This window comes from Heterocephalus glaber, unplaced genomic scaffold (genome assembly GCF_053883595.1).
Source record: "Heterocephalus glaber isolate CG9 unplaced genomic scaffold, H.glaber_assembly_v1.0 deba00001497, whole genome shotgun sequence".
NCBI lineage: Eukaryota > Metazoa > Chordata > Mammalia > Rodentia > Bathyergidae > Heterocephalus > Heterocephalus glaber.
In genome coordinates this window covers 41,942,765-41,963,506 of record NW_028258320.1, presented here as the reverse complement: position 1 = coordinate 41,963,506, position 20,742 = coordinate 41,942,765, and the positions used below count along the sequence as shown (strand labels likewise).

The following is a 20,742-nucleotide window of genomic DNA, read 5'->3' as shown; positions in this document are numbered from 1 at the left end:
AATGCAGTGCATTACTACTAATATATCAGAATAGTTTTAAAAAACTTGAAAAAAGGAGGCTATGGTTCTTCTAAAAAAGGAGGCTATGGTTCTTCTATAGTTAATTTGCTATGCACTTTATACCCATAATCAGGTTCTTACCTGGAAATATACTGTTCAAAATTTGTAGTTTATTTGAATATTTGCGCCATAGTCTAAGCACGTAGTCCTCCCAGCGAATCATCTTGCCTAATATCAGCATGACAGGGATAGTAGGAAGTCCAATTAAAAGGAATAAAGGATCAGCTCTCTCCATCACATCCAGCCCTTCTTTGTGGCCTACAACCTGTGAAACAGACAGCATTTGCTAGAGTCGCTTTCTTATCTAATGAAATGGTACATGTCTGAGCTCAGCTCATTTTGTGGGAAGTATTTAATTTCGAAAGAATACAGAAATAAAAGTTTTAAAAATGAGCTGAAAACCTACTGGTGTTGATTTATAAGAAATAGCTTTATTCAAGGAAAACACAAAGTATCCAGACTATTTTATATTCCATTGGAATAAAAAAGCTCTCAAAATGGTTGATCACATAGATTACATTTCATTGGAGAGGAGAGGATATCTGGTTTTTGCTTCCATTGTTACTTGATTTGGCTAGAGTAGGTTATAATAATTCTAGGTCCTACTTGTCTTCCAAAAGAACATCTGTATCCCTGCTCTTCCCTCTAGGAGATGACTAGTCTGCCAAGGGTTGGACTGTCCTTCAGAAGATGGCCTATCTTCAGAATAAGGGTGTAGCTCAGTGGTAGAATATATGCTTTCCAGGTGCAAGGCTCACTGTAGATGGGTTAATCCAATTTCCAGAATATTAGCTCCAATATCCTCTATTCCTTCTTCTTCCATGCACACTCTATTATTATACAAAAGCAAATTACATCATTCATAAGCCTAAGTGTTAAATACTACTGAGTTACTTATGAAATAACCAATCTAGAGGCTAAGTGCTGCTCTTGACTTTTTGTTTTGATTTGGGTTTTTTTTTTTTTTTTGGTACCGGGGATCTAACTCAGGACCTTGAGCTTGCCAGGCAGGCTCAGTGCCACTGAGCTAAATCCCTGGCATTGATTTGGTTTTTTAAGACAGGGTCTCACTTTGCAGTTCAGGCTGTCCTTGAACTCACTATGTAGGCAAGCAAGGCTGGCCTCGAACTCATGGCAATCCTGAGTGCTAGGATTACAGGTGTGTGTCACCACACTTGGCTTAAGTGCTACTCTTGAAAACCACTACCTAAAGTAGTACAGATGTTAACCTAAGGAGTAAGAAGTTGAAGGTATTTTAGGAAGAATCATTTGGAAGGATGGATAGGTAGAAAAGAAATAAAGCCAGAGAAATCAATCAAGAGGCTCCTTTAGCCATCCAGGTATGGGATGACACATTGCAAGTGGTACAGATAAGATAGTTCCATGAAAAGAACACTTGAAAAATTCATGAACACCAAACCAGTACTACAAAGTGTTCAGAAGGATATTCTAGAAAGAGACAATAAGGATTACAACTCCATGAACCCCAACAGAATGAACCACCAGGCAAGGCAAGAAATTAAACAGAGGAGAAAAGAAGGGAGCCAATAATAGGAAAATAAAATGACAGGGATAAGTCAATACATATCACTTATAACCATTGATGTTTATGGTCTCAATTCACCAATCAAAAGAAATGGAAGAATGGCTCAAGAAGCAAGATTCAACAATATTCTGCATACAAGAATCACATTTAATTAAAAAAGAAATTCACAGAATGAAAAAGTCAAAGGATGGAAAACAATATTCCATGCCACAGGAAACTAGAAAAAAGCAGGGGTAGCTATTCTATTGGCAAACAAAGTAGATTTCAAGCCAAGACTGACTAGAATGAATACAATTGTAATGGGGGACCTCAATACCCCACTGTTAGAAATAGATCAACCAAAAAAAAAAAAGTAACAATGAAATATTAGAATTGAACCAAACTTTTGAACAAATGAACTTAGTATATGTCTACAGAGTATTCCACCCCACAACATCACTATACACATTCTTCTCAGCTGCATACAGGATGTTCTGCAAAACAGATCACATACTAGCTCACAGAACACATTTAAGTAAATGTAAAGGAATTGAACTTATCTTATCCCATTTATATTACCAGACCATAGTGCAATGAAATTGGAAATCAATGGCAAAAGAAACCCCAAGACCTTCATTAACACATGAAAATTAACATCCAATGGTTCACAAATGAAATTAAACAGTTTCTACAATTAAATAATGCCAATACAACACACCGGAATTTATGTGATGCAATGAAAGCAATCCTACAAGGGAAATTTATAGTGGTGAATAGCCATATCAGGAGAATAGAGTGGGCTCAAATAAACAACCTAATGTTGAACCTCAAGCTTCTAGAAAAAGGGCAAGCAAAAAACAACAACAACAAAACAAAAACAAAAAAAAGAAGAGCAAGTCAAGCCCAAAGCTTGCATGAGTGGGGAAATTATAAAGATCAGAGCAGAAATTAATGCAATGGAGACTAAAAAAACAATACAAAGAATCAATGAAGAGTTGGTTCTTTGAAAGATTAAATAAAACTATAAACCCTTAGCCAACCTTATTAAAAAAAAAAAAAAGGAAAAATAAGACTCAAATCCATGCAATTAGGAATGAAAAGGGTGAATTCACAACAGCTCCTGCAGAAATCCAGTGTTGGGGACCAGCCTATGTGACTTGGGTCCCATATAGTCCAAGACCAATATAAGGAACAGAAATAAAAAACCACAGGCTTTCTGGCTGTGTTGGGAAAACTCATAAGCACAGTAATCCTAGGGTAAGATAACTTCTACTGAGGACAATACATAGAATACAGGCATCCCAGTAGAGGGAAGGATCTGTTCCCCATTAATCTTGTTCAAAAAACCATATGATAACCTCAATAGATGTGAAAAAGTGTTTGACAAGGTCCAACACCCATTCATGTTAGAAGCCCTTCAGAAAATTGGAATTGATGGTCTTTATCTCAATCTGATAAAAGCCATCAATGACAAAACAATAGCCAGCAGCATACTAAATGGACAAAAATTGAAACCTTTTACTCTAAAATCAGGAACAAGACAAGGATGTCCACTGTTACCACTCTTGTTCAATATAGTTCTTCAAACATTAGCCAGAGCAATTAAACAAGAGAAAGAATTAAAAGGAATAAGGATAGGAAAGGAAGAAGTTAAATTATCATTATTTGTTGATATGATACTCTACATAGAAGACCCCAAAAACTCCACCAAAAGTCTTCTAGCTTTAATAACCAAATTCAGTAGTGTAGCTGGATACAAAGTCAACCCTCAAAATTCAATAGCCTTGGGCCGGGGATTTAGCTCAGTGGTTCAGCCACCTGCCCTGCAAGCACAAGGACCTGAGTTCGAGCCCTGGCACACACACACACACAAAAAATTCAATAGCCTTCCTGTACACAAACAACAAACTCACTGACAGAGAAATTAGAGAAACAATCCCTTTCACAATAGCATCCAAAAAAATGAAATAACTAGGAATTAATCTAATGAAGGAAGTAAAAGACCTCTACATTAAATACTATCATATTCTGAAAAAAGGAAATTGAAGATAGCAGAAAATGGAAAGATGTCCCTTGTTCTTGGGTAGGAAGAACCAATATAGTGAAAATGGCCGTATTTTCAAAATTGTTATACAGATTTAATGCAATCCTGATCAAAATTCCAACAACATATCTCACAGAATCAGAGGAAACAATCCTAAAATTCATTTGGAACCAGAAGAGACTTAGAATAGCAAAGGCAATTCTGGGCAACAAAGGCAAGGCAGGGGCCTTTCCTGGCCTGAAATTATACTACAAAGCTATGATGATAAAACCAGCATGGCACTGGCAAAAAAACCAGATCTGAGGATCAATAAAACAGATTAGAAGATGCAGAAACAACTCCAGACATACTAAGCCACCTTATCTTTGAAAAAGGAGCCTACCACCTTCACTGGAAGAAAGACAGCCTATTTAATAAATGGTGTTGGAAAAACTGGCTTTCCACTTGCCAAAGATTAAAAGTAGACCCATTCTTTCACCATGGACTAAACTAAAATCGAAATGGATCAGAGATCTAAGTATTAAAAGAGAAATACTTAATCTGCTGGAATACAGAACTGTCAAAGACATTTGTGTAGGCAACAATTTTATGACCAAAGCCTGGATTGCACAGGAACTATCACAAAGAATGAACAACTGGGATCTCATCTTATTAAAAAGATTTGGCACAGCAAGAGAAACCAACAACAGAGTGAAGAGACAACCCACAGTGTGAAAAAATATTTGCCAGTTGTTCCTCAAAGGACGACTATGTAGAATATATGAAGAACTCAAAAAAATCAGAACCCCCCCAAATTTAAAGACCCCAGTCTAAAAATGGTCATCTGAAATGAATAGACACTTCTCAGATAAGGAAGTAGAAACAGAAAATAAATATATGAAAAAATGTTCAACATCACTGGTCACTCACGAGATGCCAATTAAAAGAATGCTGAGATTCCATCTCACTCCCAAAAGAAGGTCTGTCATCAAGAAATCAACCAGTTTAAAAAAAAAATAAAGAAGGCCGGGGATTTAGCTCAGTGGTTCCGCTTCCTGCCTGGCAAGAACAAGGTCCCTCGTTCGATTCCCTGGTACCAAAAACAAACAAACAAAAAGAAATCAACCAGTAACAAATAAATGCTGGTGGGAAATGGAAAAGTAGGAACCCTTCTCCACTGTTGGTGGGAGTGTAGACTGGTGCAACCACTATGGTAATCAGTACAGAAATTCTTCAAAGAACTAAAACTGGCATCATACCACAGCGATATATGCATACCCATGTTTGTTTTGTTTTTGGTACCAGGGATTGAACTCAGGACCTTGTGCTTGCGAGGCAGGCGCTGGAACCACTGAGCTAAATCCGTGGCCCATGCATACCCATGTTTATAGCGGCACAGTTTGTAATAGCTAAATCCTGGAAACAGCCCAAATGTCCATCAACTGACAAATGAACAAAGAAAATGTGGGTTTAAAAAAATATAATGGAATACTACTCTGCCATAAAGGAGGATGAGCTTGAGACATTTATAGCTAAATGGATGGACCTGAGACCAACTATTAAGTGAAATAAATCAGACACACATGTTTAAATATCACACTGTTCTCTGATATGAGAAACTGAAAGTGGAAATAAGGACTGAAATGTATAACAGACATTGGAAAATGGGAAGAAAATATTCAAATGAGAAGGGAATAAGGGAGGGGGTAGGGGGAAAGGAAATGAGGGACAAGCAAAAAAGAAAATAGAAAAAACAAATGGAAACAAAGCTTTTGTATATAAGGAGGGGAAATGGAGTCAAAGGTGGGAGGTGGAAAAAATGAAGAAGCAAGATATATCATGTACAGGTACAAATTTCCTATGATGAATGTTATCATTATGTATTTCTAAAATGTACTGTTTTACTTCAAAAAAAATAAAACCACATGAGGATCAGTGGACTAGATTAGAAGATGCAGAAACAACTACAGACATACTCAGTCACCTCATCTTTGACAAAGGAGCCAACCACCCTCACTGGAGGAAAGATAGACTAATAAATGGTGTTGGAAAAACCGGATTCCAACCTGCCAAAGATTAAAACTAGACCCATACCTATCACCATGCACTAAACTAAGATTGAAGTGGATTAAAGATCTAAATATTAAGATGGAAACACTAAATTTGCTGGAAGATAAGTTAGGTAGAACTCTTGAAGACATTGGCATAGGTAAAGACTTCATGAACAAAATCTCAGTAGCACAGGAACTAGCACAAAGAATCAACAACTGGGATCTCATCTTATTAAAAAGCTTCTGTACTGCAAGAGAAACCACCAACAGAGCTAAGAGATAACCTACAATGTGGGAAAAAAATTTTCAGCATCTGTACCTTAGACAAAGGACTACTATCTAGAATATATAAAGAATTGAAAAAAATCAGACCCCACAAATTCAAAGACCCAATTCAAAAATGGGCATCTGAAATGAACAGACATTTCTCAAAGAAGTAAAAGCAGCAAATAAATATATGAAAAAATGTTCAACATCACTGGTCATTCAAGAGATGCAGATGAAAACAACACTGAGATTCCACCTCACCCCAGAAAGAATGGCTGCTATCAAGAAATCAACCAATAACAAATGCTGGTGGGGGTGTGGGGAGAAAGGAACCCTTCTCCATTGTTGGTGGGAGTGCAGACTGGTGCAACCACTGTGGAAATCAGTATGGAGAAACCTCAAAGAACTAGGGTTAGAGGTCCCATTTGACCCAGCTATTCCCCTGCTGGGTATCTTCCCAAAAGAATTAAAGGAATCATACCACAGCAATATATGTGCTCCCATGTTTATAGCGGCACAGTTTGTAAAAGCTAAAACTTGGAAACAGCCCAAATGCCCATCAACTGGAAAATGGATAAAGAAGATGTGGGGTTTTTTTTTATAAAAGAGTACTACTCTGCCATAAAGAATGAGAAACTAGGGATATTTATAGCTAAATGGATTCATATTGAGGCCATCCTCGTAAGTGAAATAAATAGGACACACATGTAAATACTGAATAGTTTCTCTAGTGTAAGAAACTGAAAGTGTAATTAAGGATTGAAATGATTAAAATGAATAATTGATAATCTGAATTAGGAAGAAAAGGTTCAAAGGGGTAGGGGTGGCAGGAGGGGAAGGGGAGAGATCAGGGTTACAGGCTGGAATCTGGAAGAATCCATATATAGATTGTGTTTAAAAGTACAGAAAGAGATGCAGAGAGAGACTAGGCTGGAGCTCATCAATGGGTTGCAAAGGAAGAGTCACTGAGATCAAAGGAAAGAAGGATGTGTTTCCAGAATAAGCACATACAAGTATGTATAATACACAGTACTTGATAGTGTGATAAATGACTGTTACTGTTTCAGGTACTCATCATAACATGCTGTGCTTTTCATCCTTTAGAGCATAATCCTACTTATATAAAAGTTTACTGTAAAAGAGTGTGCTGCTATGTCAATGGTAGCCTCATGTATCTCGTGTTTAACTGCGTATTTGGATAATATCAAGGGGCCATCACAGATGACTGATGTATACCTTCTCAGTTTGCACTTAGAAGTTGGCACTCTGTGTGCTACTTTGCGATACACATGGATGAAATTGTGTAATAACATATTTCTCAGATTATGTTTCCATCACATGTCACATGACTCTATTGAAATTTAAATTTAAAAAATTTGGCCTATGTGGAGTCTACTAGCTAATTAGAATTTTTTTCCAGACCACTATTTGTTCAATATTAGTTTTGAAAATCTTTCTAAAACAAATCACATCCTTTGATGTCTTGTTAATGCTGGAGATGTTTTTTTAAATTATATTCAAAAATGTTTAAGTACTTTTCAGTTTTGCTTTGGTTGAGTTCTATTATATTTGAATATTATTATACTTTTTTCCCTTGCATTGCTTTTCTTTGAATAATTTTAATTTTTGTATATATGTGTGTTTAGTGAATAAAGTTATACATTAAAAAAATAAAACCACAATAATACATATAACTCCTAAAATATTTAATAGATCTTCACATCAAAAGTAGTATTACTAGAGTGAAATAGTAAACCTGCATCACTGTCACTGCTCCATAAGTCACAGCTGTCCAATAGATAGAGCCAACCATTATTCCTGCTGCAGCAAATGGACAAGCTTTTGAGATCAGTCTATCTGCAAGATCCAAGACGTAAACAACTGGACCTGTAATATAAAGAAAACAAGTAAAGTGTCAAACATAGTGGATTTTTAAAATGACTTGTTCTGCCCAGCATGGTGGCACATGTCTGTAATCCCAGCACTCAGGAGACTGAGGCAGGAGGATCACTGAGAGTTCGAGGACAGCCTGGGCTACACAATGAGACCTTGTACCACCCCCAAAAAAGACTTGTTCAATATTTTCTATAGATCTAAAATTCTTTTATAGAATTGGATGCTCTAATGTTTTAAAAATAATTGTTTTAAATTTGGTAGAAACTCAGAATTGAATAGAATTTCTCAGACATTTGCATCAATAGCTAAATATTATTCTAAATTCTAGGAAACAGACTATTCAAATTTTATTACTGAACCTATAATTACAGCCTCAAACACAGCTGCTTCTTATAAAGGAAAGAGTCCTGTCACTTCCCTCTCAATCACACTGGCTACTGCAGAAAGGGTCATTTTAACTTGCCCCTGTGAAACAGTTCTGACAACCATTAAATTTTGTAGTATGTATTTGGTAAGAATATCACTTCTCTGACTTCATTGTATGTCTTGGTAAAGAGTGTAAAGGTAGCCAAAGTTACTTTCATGTAGTTACACAAAACTGTTTTGATTTTCAATATGGTATAATTAGTATAGTATTCTTATCTAACAAGCTTCTTTTTATGATTATGATTATTTTGTGTAGTTTTTGTGGCATTCCAACAGCTGTATGTGCTAATTATGCTTCTATTATGTGCTATTTTATTTTGTTTTTGGTACAGGGGATCGAACTCGGGACCCTGTGCTTGTGAGGCAGGTGCCAGAATCACTGAGCTAAATCCCCAGCCCTACTATGTGCTATTTTAAAGGTATTCTACTAATTGCCATTAAACTCAAATTTTTTTTTTTTTTTGGTTCTGGTGACAGAACTTCACCAAGGCCTTCACATTGAGCTATATCCCCAGTCCTTTCTATTTTGAGACAAAGTCTCTCTAAGTCACTATGGTGCCCAGGCTAGGCTCAAACTTGTGATCCTCTGGCCTCCACCTTCCAGAGTTGGGATTACAAGCATGCACCACCACACCCAGTAGCCCAACATACTGTATGGCTCCAGAATTTTTCTGTTGTTCTTTATGGGCTTTTTTTTTTTTTTTGGTACTGGGGACAGAGCTCAGGACCTTGTGTATGAGAGGCAGGTGGTGGCACCACTGAGCTAAATCCCCAGCCTCAGAAATTTTTTGAAAAGTGGAAGAGTCTGGCTTTATTCAAAGCAAGGCCAAAGAACTGTATATCTAAGTTGAACCAAAAATATACAAAACCTGTGGATTTAAGAATTATTATTTTTATCCCTGGTACCAAAAAAAAAAAAAAAAGAATTATTATTTTTGAACATTCTCTTTATATAAATTATTCCTTCAGACATTTTCCTAGAAATGTATGACATTACCTATCTTCTGGGGGCATACAATCTAAAGGATACTATACATATAAGAAGTTATCTTCATTGTACAAATAAATTAACAATCTGATGATAAAATACTTAAACATATGAAATCAAAGCAACCTAGGGAGACGCTGGGGATTTAGCTCAGTGGTACTGCTGCCTGCCTCGAAAGCCCAAGGTCCTGAGTTCGAACCCCGGTATCAAAAAATCCCAAGAAACCCCAAAAACCAAAGCAACCTAAGAAACCCCTGTTGAAGATGCCTAGCTGATCACTGGAGCCAGTGATATTACTAGTAACTATATATAGAGAGACTATGTTATGAAGTAAAGAGAACACTAGGGGAGATACTAAAGGACCTGTTACTTAAATGTAGCACATCAACTTAATATTGTCAAGCTTTAACTTCTGTAACATTTAAAACTATGGTAAGGTGTCTTTTAGGACTAAAGACATGAAGCCTAATTTAGTGCCTAGTGACTCTACATCCTCTAATTATAGTTAGCATTTCTTCAGTATCTTACATAACAGCAGGTGTTACATGCATCATTATTTAATCTCATAACGTAGGGCTTAACTCTGAAAATACATGAATTCACTGGGTTCACTTTATAACTCCCTCAGAAGGTAGAGAAAACAAAACAAAAAACCAAAACTTAGTTGCCAAAGATCCCTCAAATGCTGGTACTAGAAGTTAAAGTATAATTATGGCTGTGCCTGCCTTGCAAGCACAAGGTCCTGAGTTCAATCCCCAGTAAAAAAAAAAAAAAAAAAAAAAAAGATTATAAGTACATTGGTACCTCTCAGTTTATGAACTTAATTTGTTTTACGATTTTTGGGAAGATGGTTGTGTTTGTATTTGTGTAGAGAAGGTGGTCGTGGTCGTGTCATCATCCAATCTAGGGTTTGTGAATGGAAGCAAATTGTCAAACAATTTTGTTTGTGAACTGAATTGTTTGCAAACAGAAGTGTTTGTGAACGGAGATACTACTATAAACAGTATAAAACTGCATTTCAGCTTTCATATCTTTGATAATTCTTTAATCAGAAAAATGAAACTACAAGAGAGTGTCTACAGACTTCTACCCTTATACCCAAATTCCACGTATCTGATGTCAATCCCTTCACCTGTAGACTAGACCTCATCCCCCCTCAACCCAAGGTCACAGCTCCAGTAATCTTCTCCCACTCTCCTGTATCCTTTTCCCCTACTCTTTATTGGCTTATTTCCATCAAATAAAACATGCTATTATTTCTTCTATTTAATAAAAAAAACAAAACCCTCTTCTCTTGATCTTCTTGTTGCATAACTCCATTTCTTGGTTCCCTTTGCATAAAATTCCTGAAAAGAACTGTCTATGTGTATTTTAATTCTCTTGAACCCTCTCTACCCAAACTGCTTAAGGACATCACAAATAACCTCTACATATTTAAATCCAATGGTTAGTCTCAGTTTTCTTACTTGACTCATCAACATCTGACCTTTTCTTCCCAATATATGGTTCTCCATTGTATTTCTAGGACAGTGACATCTTTTGTTTTTCTTTTTTACCCATAATTTTTCAGTCTTCTTTGGTGGCTTCTGTTGTTCTTGACTTCAGTGAGGCTCACCCTCCCAACCTCTACACCTCATCAAACTCCTTGATTATGTATTTTTCTTTCTCTTTTTCCAAAAGTATTTATCACTTAGCATACTCTAATTTACTTATTAAATCAATTTCCATTTACTAGAACAAGGGTTAGGAAATTATAGCCCCTGGGCCAAATCTAGCCAGTTGTTTTGTAAATAGTTTTATCAGAATATGACTATATACAAAGTCTGAAACATTTACTATCTGGTTCTTTACAGAAAAGGTTTGCTGACTCTTGCACTAGAACATAAACTCCAAAGCCAGAATTATCTTTTGGCCTTCTTTATTGATATATCCCAAGTTCCTATGACTCTCAAGGATTTGCTAAATTCTCTACTAAGGTACTTATAGTAGTTGGAACTATCTACTAAAGGAGTGAAATGATGTAATTCTTTAAAAAAACTAAATATTTGGATGAAAGTATAATCCCTAAAAAGCAACCTATCACTATTATTTTTATGTCATGAATGATAATATACAGGTTTGAACTGTTTTTCCTCAAAAGATCATAGAAGGCTCTAACAGAATCAGCTCAATTTTCTTCCTGACACATTGGATGTGAGTTCTTTTGTTCAGGGCAAGAAAAAATCTTAAGTGTTTCCTTTAGGAAATTTTGTACTTCTTGTTTGGTTATATGTAAAAGATATCCCAGGTAAAATGAATATACAGCCTGCATTTTATAGCACCTAATTCAAATTTTTCTGAGAAAATTCTCTTTTGTCTTAAGTTTACTTTGCCTAACTCTCTCAAGGCACTGCCATACAGATTGGTCCAAGATTGGTTCAGTATTTAGAAGGAATGATAAATGGCTAGTGTTAAACACAGCATTAGAATATTAAATTGTACCTGGGGGGTAATTTCTAAAAGCTGAAGATTAGGCAGGTTATTTGGTAAGAACAAACGACTGAAATCCTTTGGATGACAGCCCCTAACCTATACTCTTTCTTTTAGGAAGAGCTATGGTCTTATGAGTCATAATCTTAGAAAAACAGCCTTAGCCACTAGATTCTTCTTATTGTCAGATTACAACAGAAAAGAGTTATGGGAAGTGGGGAAAGGCAAGATCTTAGCCCAGTGGTGGTGAACCTATGACATGCATGCTACAGTAGGCTGTTTGTATCATTGAAAGCCCTAAAAGGTCCACCATCACTATCCTAGCCCTTGAAAACCTCCACTCTAACAGAAAGAAGCATGAAAAAAATGTATCACATAAGTTAAATATCTAAGGGCAAAAAAGTTTCATATTTAAAAAAGGCATTACTGCATTTTTAATGCCTTGCTGGGCTTCACTTATGTTTTCAACAGTAGCGTATTTATACAATGGATGACAACTGAAGAAGTTTTGTAAAACTGTAAATTTTGAAAATCTAATAATTTAAAGAACACTAGAGAAGTTTGCAATGAAAAGGAAGTCTATTGTGAACTCTGGTACAATAAAGCAGCTCTTGTAAAGACAACAACTAAGTATATCCTAATATTGGGGTAAATTCAAGTTTTCATATTTCAGATTAAATGAGCTGAACATTTGGGAAGAAACTTAATAGTCCATATCTACTGAAAAAGAAGTCATTAATTAGTTTTATCTAATGGGTACTGCAAAAGTGGATTTGTGACTGCTGTGATTCAAATCCAAGTCTACAGAGACACTGTTGTTAAAGGGCCAGGTGCAGTGGCATTCACCTGTAGTCCTAGCTACTCAAGAGGCCAAGACAGGCAAGACAATCACTTGAGCCTAGGAATTTGATGCCAGCTAGGCAACAAGACTATCTAAAAACAAAAGAAAACCAAAATACAAACAAATTATAAACCTTGGAATTTAAGAAATCAATGACTGAAGGGCAGACAGATAATAATGTTGAAACATTTGCTGGCACTGATTATAACACCCAGAACTCCCAGGGTCTATATCTCAGACACAAGAGTATTTTCAAAATCAAATACGGGCTGGGTGTGGTGGTGAAGGCCTGTAGTCCCAGCACTCAGGAGGCTGAGGCAGGAGGATTGCCTTGAGTTTGAGGCCAGCCTGGGCTACATAGTGAGTTCAAGGCCAGCATGGACTACAAAGTGAGACCCTGTGTCAAAACAAACAAACAAACAACAATAACAAATAAAACAGCTATAACCAACTCCTTTCTTTTCTTTTTTTGCAGTGCTGGGGATTGAACCCAGGGCCTCACACATGCTGGTCAAGTATCTTATCACTGAGTTATATCCTCAGGCCCCAATTCTGGAGAAACGTAATTTCTACGCTTTGTCTGAGTATTAAAGTGTCTAACATAATGAGCAAATACAAGTGTGTCAAAAGACAAAGTCATTTAAGTTCCCGAGAAGATAAACAGCTCCATGAATTCTAAAGTTTCTGTTATGTTGCTAACAGTTTATTAGAGAGACTTAACAAGAAAAATAGATTATTCACAGAAGCCACTAAGGTTCCCAGTTCTTTTGTCTGCTTTTAGCTTTACATGGAACTGGTTTCAACATAAACGTCAACTTGCTACATTAAAACACCAACAGCATGGGTTGGGGATTTAGCTCAGTGGTTCTGCAGCCTGCCTTGCAAGCACAAGGTCCTGAGTTAGATACCCAGTACCAAAAAAACCCCACCAACTGCATTTTCAAGGCCATGAAGATATACAGATTTTTGAGGCCACTGAGAGTTCAACAATATAGTTCTAAACTTATCCCCTTGCTCCAAGTCTTTTTGTTGTACTCTAAGTTTGGAATGTTCTGTTCCTACTTTAAGCCAACATGAAAACTCAACTTTGTGGTAAAAACTAAGCTATCTTAATGGAGGTTCACTGGTTTCTCTACCCCACCCTGTTCATATCCTGTGAGACTTCCTTTATATACTACCCCACAAAATGCACTTACCCCTTTGCTTGTGCATAATGTTAGTACTTTATGGTCTCGTTCAATGTTTGTTCAGTTGTCTCAATATTCTTTATGTCTGTCCATGTCACCATCATCTTAAGACTGAAAACTCCCAAGGGGCAGGGGCCATGTCTGTTTAACTTGTTTTGTACAGTGCCTAGGATAGAACCATGTACAGATAGGTGCTTAAAAAATGCTTTCTGATGATGATTGGCATCACTCTCAAGGACCCTCTAGGCCACAGTTATCTTAGCACATGGTACTTGGCTGTATGTTGGGATACTTTAGTCTGTTTCACAAGGCAATGGAATGTCACAGGACCTAGACCCAGCACTCTGTGGGCAAGCATCTGATTCAATCTGTGATTAAAATAGATTTTAAAAAGTAATAATTATATGATCCCAACTCAACAAATATGGATTTTATCAAAGATATGAAATAATACTGAAACAACCAACTCAATTAAAAATATAGGGGAGGGCTGGGGATTTAGCTCAATGGCACCGCAACTGTCTTGAAAGTGCAAGGACTTCAGTTCGATACCCGGTACCACACACACACACACACACACACACACACACACACACACACACACACAAAGTATAGGGCAGCTGCTCCTTTGAGATCTCGGCTGACTGCTTTTTTTGGTGAGTTGTGTCTTGGCTTGTCAGCGCCTTCCAGGTCATCTCCTTTCCTCGGGCCTTTCCCTACAATTTCCTGTTACTGTTTTTGCTCATTCAAGTTTTTAAATTATTTTGTCACACAAAATCACGTACATGTATATGTGCACACACATAGTATCATTATAGTATTAAAAATTTTTTAAGTGAAAAAATAAATTACCTACAAAAAATAAAAGTGTGTGGGGATCTTGATGGGATAGCAGTTTTAATCTCTGGCATTCATCACTATTTTAAACACCAGAGTCTGGATTCTAGGTCTAAGAGCTTAGGTATGTTTCATCTTTGTTCTACTTCTAGTTTGAGATTTTACCACCTGTACATAAGAAAAACATCCTGCAAACTCAAGTTGTAAGTTACTTAATAAAAAGATCTTAGTCATTAGATTATGCACAGAAGGGATATGTTCTTAAAAGTTTTTTAGATAACCAAAATAACTGATTAAACAAACAACTAAAACTAAAGAAAAAAACACTGAAGACGGTATTCAGCTACTTTGACTCTAATACATGTCATATCTATATTCTTTTGAGACATGTCTCGCTGGTCTATGCTGGCCTTAAACTTGCTATGTAGCCCAGGCTAGCTTTGAACTTAAGATCTTCTTCCTGAGGGCTGGGTTTACAAGTATATGCCACCATGCTTGGCTAATATTTATATATCTGTATTTCACAGTAGTACCATGATTAATAACTACAAAATTAAAACATTAGTTCTTTATGATTACATAGTTTGTATCAAGGGAAAGTTTACATTTTTCCTTGCAACAACAGCATAGATCATTGAATACTTACAGGCTATAAAGTCAACTATTACTTATTAGGAAACTTTTCTACACACAAAATTTTATATGCATTAAAACAAATATAAGTAATGTTTAAAACATTAATCACTGCTTCCAAGGAGCCTATAATCTAGTTAGGGAGAAGCAATAAATATACATTAAATAGAAGAATACTTCAGTACTCATTGTTAATTGGTTCTGGGAAGTGTGATGAGTATCAAACAAATTTTGGCTAGGAAGGGAAGCAAGCTGTAAGACAATTAACACCCACAAATTCTAACGTGCATGTCAAGTACTAAAGAAACAATGAGTATCTGGACAAAATTTTCACATCAAAATGAGATGAGTATCAAATTCAATGAGTTTCAAAGCAGCTGAGTACCAAGGTATGACCATAACTGAAAAACTTTAAGGCAAAATTAAAAGCCATATAGACAAATGTTAAGAAAATTTTAGGTAAAGATTATAGAGGAGGTAACAATAGAAAGATTTGAAAATTTCCACTTGTAGCAGAAGATAAGCATTTTTCAGCTGATATTCTTTTCACATTTTAAAGTAATGCTTCCTAACTTTAATACACATACATCACCTGATGATCTTTAGTTTTGGTTTCTGAGACAGGGTCTCATTGTGCAGTACAGGCTGGCCTTGAACTATGTACCCCAGCCTGGCCTTGAACGTGCAGCAATCCTCCTGCCTGTCTCCCAAGTGCTGGGATTCTAGGTGTGTACCATCATGCTGGCCTGATGATCTTGCCATGAGAGTACATTTTTTTTTTGGTACCAGGGATCGAACTCCGAACTCTGGACGTTGCATTTGCAAGTCAGGCACTGGAACCACTGAGCTAAATCCTGGACCTCTGATGATCTTATTAGAATGGAGGTTTCAATTCAGTGACGTGCTGAGGGGTGATGTTCTGGAGCCCCGATAAGTCCCTATTAGATGCCCACACTGCTCGTCTTCAGTTCATACTTTGAGTAGCAAGATTTTTAAGTACATATATACATGCAACTAACTCACAAGAAAAAAGAAAACAAACCCTAAGATGGGGTGGCAAATAGTGAGAAGGAAAGTCTGATGGGTCTTCTAAGATTTTCATGACTGAGCATGGTAAGTTTCCTAACAACAATGAGGAACAGACACCACCACTCATCTATTTCTACCACCACTGTGTCCGAGGAAAGAAAGAACTGGCTAGCTAGCCAGCCAGACTGAGGCTACATTCTCAGGAAAACCTTCACCTTCTACACAGAGATCACCCTATAGAATATTAACCAATACTTTTTCCTTTCTGTCTCTTTTGTCTTCTATTTCTTTTTCTAAAAGGACCAATGTGGCTCTGGCAATCTATTAACTGGTCTACAGAATTTACGGAAAAAGTGTTAAGTTTTGATCACAAACAATTCACAAATTTTAAAAGATTAATTTTGATGAAAGTCATAAGAAACTGTTTCAGGTTCCTAATTGCTATTGCAATCCTAGGGGTATCCAAGGATTACAAGGATACGAAGGTAGTTAAGTGAGGAGTATTTTAAAAAATCGATTGCTCAAAATATTCATTATATATTAAAAATGAAAACTATATTTATTTCAGTGTCATAAATAATAGCATGAATCTTAAAATGAAGACTGTATGATGGCAGAATGGACTGTGAGCAGAGACTCAGACATGATTAGCTGATACCAGGAGACACCATTGTTCCCATTCTATTGTAATATATTACAGGTATATATTACATGTACATATAGGGACAAGAAGTCACTGAAGTGTTCACATCATTTTCAAGCACTCTAATAAATCAAAGTCTCTACTATGAATCTTGTCATTAAAAGCAAGGATCAAAACAACAGTCAAAGGTACTTCAACTTCTTTTAACAAAAACAAGTGTAACTACTCTGAGCTGGAAATTAATGACAGATGTGTTCAGAGAGAACAAAATCAACTTGTAAAACTAACAGATAGAACTGGACATTATGTAATATGTGTGCTATACAGCGAGTAAGAACAATTACTATCACAGATGTATGTATAAGCCTCAGTATTTAATGGCTACATGAAACCACTAGTGTATAGAATATGAATCAACTCAGCATATCCACGAGTGAAATGTAATTCAAGAAATATAGACAACTTTTAATCCTGATTATCAATGGAAAGATGATATCTAAAAGGGACTTTTCCTTGAACTAACAACTATTTTTGAACTTTGACTTGAAAAGGTATACTGAGATCAATATGGCCAGAGCAATAGTTATGTGTGTACCAAGAAAGAGCCTATTAAAACAGATTTGCACATGGCTTCACTTACAAAACAGCTGGCATTTGACAATATAACCTCGAGTCAGTGTTAAAGACAGCATGGAAAATTATGAATATAATTCAAATGCAATCCTTAAGCAAGCACTGTATCTTCAGCATATGATGTCAAGAAAGCAAATATAGACTCTGCTTCTCTACTCAAGAGGAAAGATGCTTAAACTAGTCAAGTAAAAGATTTAAAATTTTTTCACGATACTAATGTCAGAAAAATATTTCTATGATCTTAAGTGGCTTACTTAAGTGCCATATATCCAAAACACTACAATGAATAGCCTGAACCCATCACTTGAGCATGAAATAATACAATTCTTAAAAATAAATACATTGTCTATCATAACTTTCCACCCATGAGGGCCCACACTGTGTTTCCCAGATGCAGCATGTACTTTTGAAAACATAGCCTTTTTTTTTTTTTAATGGTACCGGAGATCGAACTCAGGATCCTGTCCTTTCAAGGCAAGCAGCAGAACCACTGAGCTAAATCCCTGGCTCTTGCAGCATGTACTTTTTATATCTTTGCTCTTACCCTCTTTTTCTATTTACTCAGGCCAAGCTCACTCTGCAGAGCTGGTCTCTCTCCCATTCTTCACTTTTACTTTCTTGAATAAACTCTGCCACTGTTTTTTGCTGGTTTCATTCAATTCTTTGTTCAAGATGAGAAGAACCTGAACTCCAACTCCAGGAGAGGCACGCAACCCCAAACCCAGTAATGTTTAGTTGGTGAGCCATTTTTTAGAAGCAAGCTAACCGCTAACAGTGCCTCTTCACAATAGCCCACCCTTATGCTATAGGATGTACTTCTTTTCTCACTTTCACTTGGCCCAAACTCACTCTGCAGAGCCTGTTTCTTTTCCTACCTTTAATAAAACTTTGCTGTTAAAAAACAAAAGAGAAAACCAAATCATGATACAAATGGATTAACTGCAGTTTGACTCTTTCCCACACATTATCTATGCATTTTTCATTGTTAGAGAAAGAAACGTTCTATTAGGTTATACTTAAAACCATATTCAATTACTGCATTCAACTTGAAAATTTATCTCCTACAACTAAATTTGCCATCTCTCAAACTGAAATACTCAGCTTTCCTGTTGTGTGTCATACATTTGTTAACTCAAGTACCTAATACAGTTTTCAGTAAGAATTCTTTTGATTCCTGGTATTGAGAAAAAAAAATTCTTAAAATAATTTTGGTGTCCACTCTCTACGGGCTTTGTGAATGCTAGTTAAGCACCTTATCACTGAACTATACCCCTAGTCCTTTTTATTTTCAGACAGGGTCTCACTAAGTTGCCCAGGCTGGCCTTGAACTTGCAATCCTCCTGCCTTGGCCTATCAAGAATTACAGGTGTGTGCCAACATGCTTGGCTGTCTCCATCCATTTTATTTTTATTTATTTATTTATTTTTTTGGTACCGGGGATTGAACTCGCGTCCTTACGCTTGTGCAGCAGGTAGCGAAACCACTGAGCTAAATCCCTGGCCCTCCATCCATTTTAATATCTAACACACCTAAGAGATTGACCAAATACTTGCTGCTCTCTCAACAAGCTATAACTGAAAGGTGGGTGTGATGGCTGATTGACTGTGTCAACTTGAGAAGTTCAGTTAAGATAAGCTTAACTAAATCTGGTTCAGCAATTCCATACCATAGGGTGTTGAAGATCCACCCTAGAATGGTTCCTTGCCTGGATGGTATAAAGGGGAAATGAGGAAGGACAAATCTGCTTCTGTTTCTTCCAAGGAGCTCCAGTCTTTGCCTTCACCTTGGATGTCATCTCCTGGCTTCCAGTGCAGACTCTGACTTCCGGGGCAGATGCTTCAACCATCCAGGGTAGACTTTTAGTCTTCCACTGCAGACTCATTGGCTCCTGCTACAGACTCACAACAGGACACTGCAGTGAGCTCCAGACCTTCAACTAAATCCTTCGGTCTCCAGTGTACAGACAGACCCTCTGGATTCTTCTTCATCCGACTCTGTGGGTGTCCACTGTAAGCCAATCTTGTAAATTCTTATGTATTTGTATATCTTGTGTTATACCTGTTTCTCTAATAAATATTGACTGATAGAGTGGGCTTATCTAACTTAGTAAAGCTAGAAAGTAAGGGAAAAAAAATAGTTAAATGTGAAACCTTAACATTGTAAACCAGATTATCAATGCAGTAAAGGACTGCAGCAATAATTGCTTGTCCTGATGTTTAAGTTATTTTAAAATATTGTTTTGCTCTTACAATAAAAACATTTTAGGTTATTCTTTTGTATAGCCTAAAATCAGTGGTGTGCATGAAGACCCACCACATGTTCCACAAATTTGTGGTCCAAATATATTTGAGATCACTTTCACATGAAGCTATCATTTCTTCTTATGCATTAATCATGCTAGAGTTTGTTTGTTCTTATTAATAATCTTACTCTTCTATATGCATTCCTATTACTTCATTTTAAAAAACATAGGTCTGGTTTCAGTTATGTATAGCACTTATAAAAAAATAGTACAGTATGTCTAACTTCTAATTTTTCCATGAACTTCATAGCCTCTCAAAGTCATTCTTTCCTTTTGATCTTCTGAGAATCCAAACTGCCTTCCTATACCTTTTGGTTAGGGTGACATTAAAAATGTGTAACGACTGGCATGCTGTTAACACTAAACAAAGAGAATGACACTAGCTCATAAACATATGGCTATAATGAACATGCTCACTAAACATCCTTAGTTACAGTTTGATGTTTTAAAATTAGTGTTTATTTATAATTCAATATTATGTTTACAGTAATAGTTACCTTCATATTGAGGAATTGGTACATACATGTAACATACCTTAACCATTTTGATCTCTTTACTCCCTCTTGCTACCTTCTTTTCCTTATCCCTTTACCATCTCCAGAAAGTCTGCCATTTTGTATTCTACCATGTCTCCTTTATTTGATTATTTATATTTTTGAATTCTTATATAAGAGAAATTATATGATATATAACTTTCTGACTTAACCTTATATTCTCTAGTTCCATTTATTTTCCTACAAGTGACACAACCTTAATCTTCCTTATGGTTGAATAATATTCCATAGTTATAGCTTCTTTTAAGTAGTCTGCTGTACTTTCTTCCATGCTAGTCCCATTCTCAAAAAACTTTGATCATTCCTTGCTTGCCAATTCCCAGAAAAAGGGATAGCAGTTTTCATGAAAGGAATCCACATGAATTGGATTCCAAAGAT

The 20,742-nt window shown here is 36.4% G+C and overlaps 1 protein-coding gene across 2 annotated transcripts in view; it reads right to left on the bottom strand.

Moving 5' to 3' along the window:
• Marchf5 (membrane associated ring-CH-type finger 5) overlaps nucleotides 1-20,742 on the bottom strand; it is a 44,145-nt gene that overhangs the window by 3,760 nt on the left and 19,643 nt on the right. The window contains exons 2-4 of one of the 2 annotated variants that reach the window (XM_087185573.1): nucleotides 13,743-13,899; nucleotides 7,683-7,813; nucleotides 142-325 (exon numbers count right to left, since the gene is read on the bottom strand). In XM_087185573.1, coding sequence (XP_087041699.1) covers nucleotides 142-325; nucleotides 7,683-7,813; nucleotides 13,743-13,758 — 331 coding nt within the window. In that variant the 5' untranslated portion in view covers nucleotides 13,759-13,899. The remainder of the gene's footprint in view (nucleotides 1-141; nucleotides 326-7,682; nucleotides 7,814-13,742; nucleotides 13,900-20,742) is intronic. The other variant, XM_004838512.4, reaches the window with a different exon arrangement.